General features: G+C 36.1%; 1 protein-coding gene across 1 annotated transcript; it reads left to right on the top strand.

Annotated features, from left to right (window-relative positions):
• The first annotated feature begins 204 nt into the window (after positions 1-204).
• Positions 205-5,581, top strand: CFAP161 (cilia and flagella associated protein 161). Its single transcript, XM_082768755.1, has 7 exons — positions 205-271; positions 403-492; positions 671-906; positions 2,120-2,204; positions 2,923-3,081; positions 4,150-4,223; positions 5,160-5,581. Exons 1-7 carry the CDS (start codon positions 209-211, stop codon positions 5,368-5,370), a joined length of 918 nt encoding a protein of 305 aa, XP_082624881.1. The 5' UTR covers positions 205-208; the 3' UTR covers positions 5,371-5,581.
• The last annotated feature ends 418 nt before the right edge of the window (positions 5,582-5,999 follow it).

The following is a 5,999-nucleotide window of genomic DNA, read 5'->3' as shown; positions in this document are numbered from 1 at the left end:
GGGGCCGAGCCCCTCTCCTGACGCCATTTCTCCCGGAGCTCTTTCGCCTCAGTACACCCCGGTAACGCCCTGCCCCGGCGGGAAAAAAGAGCCCGCCCCCTCCCCTCACGAACGCTCCGCTCATTGGCGGCCTCCGCCCCGCCAGCGCCCAATCGCCTGCTAGCGCGGTCGCCATGGCGACGGTGGACGCGGCGCGGCCTAGGCCGCCATGGCCGCCTACAGCCCCGGGGTGCTGGTGGGCAACTGGAACGAGGCGGCGTTCCTGGAGGAGGTAACCGCGGAGCTGGGCCCTTCGCTCCCCCGCCCCAGCTCCCCGGAGCCGTCCTGCCTCTTCGCCTTCTCGCAAAACCTCAGGTTGTTTGCGCTAGGTAACGTTTGCCCCCCTCTCTCCTTTGCAAACAGGACCGCATGAGGGATTTCATACGTAAAAGAGACCGAGGGGAGCTGTTAATGCAAAAAATAGGCAGACTGGAAGAGAATCTTTTAAAGAAGGTAATTTTTAAAGCAGGTTTTGTCAGTTCTCTGTGACTCCGCATAGAACGACATAGCTGCTTATTAACATGCTTTAAACATGAAGAATGCTATGGGCTAGCATTTCATAGGTTAAAATACTGCTGATACTAAGTTTATACAGATAATTCTGTATAAAAGTATGTGTATTTTGATTTAGATAAAGCTGTCGGTGTCTAAGGATGGATTTATTTGCTTTGGAGACACCGTGATGCTTTTGAGCCCGGACAGCAAATCCTCAGTGGACAATTACACTGGAGCGTGCGGCAACCTAACGCTGGCAATTAATCTGGAGGAAATATCCATATATTCGGCTGTGTCACTGCAAGCCCCTTGTGGAGTTAGTGCTGTCAAAACCATAGACCCCATGGGTCGAAACACATTTTGTCTTTTAAGGTTTGGTACATTCCTCTACATTGTTTTCAATTATTCCATTAGCTTTCAGTATCTTACTTTGAGAAATATGCAATTAATTTTGCTAAAATACAAATGAACTTGAGTAAAATATATTTAAGAAACACTCTAACTTGGGTCATACATTAAGCTTGCTTCTGGTGTGCATATTACTGTGAATGATTCCAAGTCAGCATAGAACTGGTGTGAAAACAGAATCAAGTCCACTGTGTCATTTGGTAAGTTCTGCAGCTGTTTTTAATGTGGTCATATTTGAGCTCTAGAATACAAAACATGTCCAAATTATTCATTCTCCTGCAAATAAAGTCTCTGAAGTGGAAATTTGTATCAATGCTTTTGCTGTCTATAAAATGCACTGCTACTCCTGTTGTCCTAAAAAAAAACCTCAATCAAACAGCATACTCACTCTCACAGACATGCTTGATTCCAGCTGCTCGCAGGAGAAAAAATAAAACAGGCCCCTGCTCAACAGTGGAAGGCTCTGCCTGAGAGCAGGTGTTTAAGAAAAATAACATTGTGTAAGAGTACAAACTAACCTATGTAATTCTGATTGAGCAAAACACTTTCAGTTAGACATAATAAACAATTTTGATGCCAAAATCCCAATTTAGGCCTTCTAGAAATGCAACCAAAGTACTTTTGCTCAGCAGCTGTCTGATACTAGTCATTGGCACTGCATGCTTTCAGATCCCTCATTAGCTAGCTACAAAATTCATCAGCTGCAGAAGTTTCTACTCTAAATATACCTAGAACAGCCTAGCACTTAATTTGGAGATTCTTCCATGTAAGATACAGAAACCATTTTGAAAATATGGATATACCAGCACGTACATTGATGTAATAAACCCAATTACTAAATATCAATTATGTGTATAATTAGCAACAGGTGTTAGAGACAAACACTGTTCTGCTTTAAGTCTGATTTTTAAGATGCTTGTATTAAGTATATTTGGAAGGTGGCCTCGGTGCTTAATTACCATCAGTTTTTAGTTGGATATTATCTTTCTACTATGCGTGTTAATGAATGCATCATAAAAAGTAATCAATAAAGTTTGAATTTCTATTCTGTTAAATATTTTAACCAGTAAATAATTTATGATATATCTTTTCAGTTAACACAGACTTTAAACACCAAAAACTAATAGTAAAGCTGATATACTTGACTTTCTCTTTGTTCTTTTTACAATTTTAATAGTGTTGATGGAAGTTCAGTGGGTGAACCCATTAGATTTGGGCAAAAGTTTGGTCTCGGCACAACAGGAGGGTTTTCTGATCCAATGGTAAGGGAATAAAGTTGCAAATGACAGTGACAGCATATACTGATATTATGCTTTTAGTTACTGTATATATATATATATATATACACCAAGCTGTATAATGGTTCAACATCTTACAGAACAGATTAAGAACCATACACAGATCAAGACAAACAATACTTAATTAGAAAGTTCATGCAACTTGTCTGAGCTCAGGTGTGCAGTCAGTCCAAGGGGACTGAACCTGAATGATAGATAAAGGAGTTTTGTTTTTCTTTAAAGTCCAAGATGAAAAGCTTTCATTTGATTTCATTTCTTATGAAGAGAAAGCTATAGTCTGTATAGGAAATAGCATACTATTCTATCATTCAGAGGCAGATTTCTATTAAATGTTAACATTGGCTTCCTTTACAAGTTAAAGGCAAAATAGACATTTCATGTTATGTACGTACTCAGAATAAATCACCACAACTACAAGAAAATTTTCCCTCTCAGCTATCACTTGATTCAGAGAAAATCTTTGAAATGTAAATTCAATTTTAAGTTAATATTCACTGGTTTAAGTATAGCATGGCTACTTTATGAGTTTATCAACACTATAGATTATTTTGTAGGTTTTAATTGTGTAGCTTCAATTTGACAGATGTTGTTCAGAAGCAAAGAGATATTTTTTGTGCTGATTTTATTTGAATTACATATATTTTAATTTTATATTGTCGTTAATATGTATTTTTGTTTACAGTTATATCTAGCAAGTGACCATAAATCATTCATCAGATTTGCTAAAAAATCTCACCTTCAGCAAGTATTTTTGACAGATGAGCTTTCTTATTTGACTTGCTGGCAAGCTGCCTTCTTGGATCCACAGCTGCGTCTTGAATATGAAGGATCTCCAGTTCCTGTAAGAAATTAAAAATGTTTTAAAAAAAAAAAAAGTTAAGTATTTAATTGAAAGAGTAAATCGACTATTTAAAAGAAAGTTGCATCCATTTTATTCATTAATTTTAATGAATTTTCATTTTAAGAAAGAGAAGAAGGAAGATTTTTATTAATTTATTTTTTTAAACCAGGGAATCTGGTGCTCATTTGAGGTTGACTTGCTCAGTTTTTCAAAAACTGTCAAAGGTGGGCACTGTTTGGAGGATGCAGTACTCGGAATCTGCATTTCAGGTCTTCTGAGCACTAAATTCCATTTTCAATATTGGAAGCTTTGATTGCTTAAGAACATTAAATTCAAAAAGTAACAACAGTAAACCGCAAGGCATGTGGAAAAGTGGATGCTTTTCCAAATTTGTTGTTGTAAAAACATTAAGTGGATACAATATTTTCCTGTTCCACATAACTTCTTGGCTTCCTGAAGTGCTGGGTGTATAGCAAACTATCACAAATATAACAGTTCCACTACAGCCTTGATTTGTGACTCATTTCCATGAATCAGCTCACTAATAAACACAGTCAGAGTTACGTAATTGTCAAAGAATATTCTTGCACAGTGGTAGTAAATGAGGGTGACTAAAGATTCTTTTACCAAAAAAAAAAAAAAAAAAAAAGTAAAATGTAAGGGTCCAGATCTAGTCTGTATCCCCAAAACACCTGGATCTCTCATCTGACAAATATCCACTGTAAGCAGTATTACCCTGATTACTGGCATAACTCTCCATTATTTGCTTATTATTATTTTTATTATTATTATTTAAGTGCCCAACATAAGGGAGTGGAGGAGAATGCATTGGACAGTAGACTGTGTCTTATCTGAGGGCTAAGTGTTTGGTTAGTCTGAACTGTTAAGATGGTTGTGTTGAGAACGGATGGCTTAAAATACCTCACTATCGATCTATAGCATGATACACAGCCATGCAGACTTGCATTAAGCAGTAAAGTAAATCATTTAATTTGAATAAGAGTTATTAAAATCAGTCTAAAAGTATCTATCATCCCTCTTTTGTTTTTGGTTTTGTTATTTTTCCAGGCAAACTCTAAAGTGATTATTACTCATTGCCATACTAATCGGAGCTTAGCCGTTCCAAGGAACTTTTGGACAAGGTAAGAATAATTTATAACTGGCTGCGATATCCATTATGATACACCAGCTGAGTACATCAAGAATTACTGTAAGAAGCAAGATAGTTGCGTTAGGAATACACCAAAGAAACAGAAAAAAATGCAGAATGCACGTTCTCCTTTTCCCCAGTTTTATTTCTTGGCTGTGATGTGTGCTACTGTGATCCTGTAGACAATCAACTGTCTTATTCATATTTGTTTTACCTTTTTATTTCGTACCACATAATGCTTCTAGCCTTCTTTAGTGTCTTGGTGGTTCTCCCTTTGAATATCTTGAGCAATTAATTTTATTTTTTTTCTAAGAAAAAATGGTATGCTAAGAAGTATAAGGAGTAACAGAAAATAAATACCACAGCATACAATTCTATACTTCTTATATATCCACATGACTCACAATAAATGAAAATTAATCCAACAATTCATGTTCATATGCATGTATTGAATTAATATTGATGAAATGTTAAGGAGTATAAAAATTGTTTCTCATTAAATCAAGGAAAAATTTGACTGAGAATTTGTTTCAGTTTTTTGAGTATGAAACAAGATCTGTAGGGCTGAGACTGAAATGATTAAGTAGCCAGATTCATCTTCAGTCAAAAAGAACGGCAATATAAAAGGCTGCAGAGAACCTAACCTGCTTCCACATACTCAATATCAGTGCTGTATACTGTTGGGGCTGCTTTAGTTCTGAAACTAGAAAGGTGGCATTTCCCTTTAATTTCACATTCCTAGGTTATTAATGACTAACAAAGCGATATATACATGTGTTTCTATTAAGAGTCCAATCTTTGTAAGTACATGCTAATATTTCTGAATAAACCAAGAAAAACATGAGAAAACGTTGAATGTCTTACAGCTAATTCAGACTTGCTGAATGTGTATATATTAATTCTATGCCCCTTTTCTTTGGCTTTGCAGGTCTTATTTTGGAAGGGAATATGAAGTAATTTGTCACACTTACCTGGACTCCCATAGAGTTGAAGAAGATAAGAATTATTGGGTAATAGTTACAGCAAATCCCGGTGACGATGGTACTATGATTGATAGACCTGACCCTCAGCCAGGGGGAATCGGAAAGAAAGAATTTTGTCAAGAGACAGAGAATATAAAAATCCCAGATTACAAATGACAAAGATTGATGAGATTCTGGTTCTTATTGTTTTCTGCTCAGATATTAGTATTAGAGATGTTTAATTAAAAACAGAAATGAAAGTCTATCATTAATAATTTTATGTAATCTTATCAACTCATCAGGGTTATGTGGATGGCAAAAATTGACTAATAAAGTTTGATGAACAATGCATGACATAAAAAATTTGTCAATCAACAAGGGTTCATTTTCGTACTTTCACATTCAATGATGGCAAAAGAAGTCAGATCAGTAAATAAAGTGTATTTGCACTAAATTACTGGCCTTTCAAGTGTATGTAACCAATGCTTCCAAAAACAAACCAGTGTCAGCCTTTTGAAAAGAATGAGCATAGAGTTTCCAAAACACTAAAAACCAAACTCATGCAAGCTATTATGGGACACTTTGACATTTAAAGATCATCCGAGAGAAATTTGTTGGTTGAGTTTGTTCCACACAATGTAATGTTGCCAATTATTAAAAAATCTCAAGTACAATCTCTATATCTAAAGCTTGGCTTCAAATTTATGGGAATGGAATTAAGAAAAAAGTATGAATTTTTACTTTCATCTGTCTGCTCTAAAAATTTAAGTTCCAAGTACACAGCGATGAGGACTAGAAACTGTGCA

The sequence above is a fragment of the Aythya marila genome, assembly GCF_965140915.1.
Source record: "Aythya marila genome assembly, chromosome: 11".
NCBI lineage: Eukaryota > Metazoa > Chordata > Aves > Anseriformes > Anatidae > Aythya > Aythya marila.
Note: the sequence above shows the minus strand (reverse complement) of the source record. Positions and strands in the feature narration are given on the sequence as shown.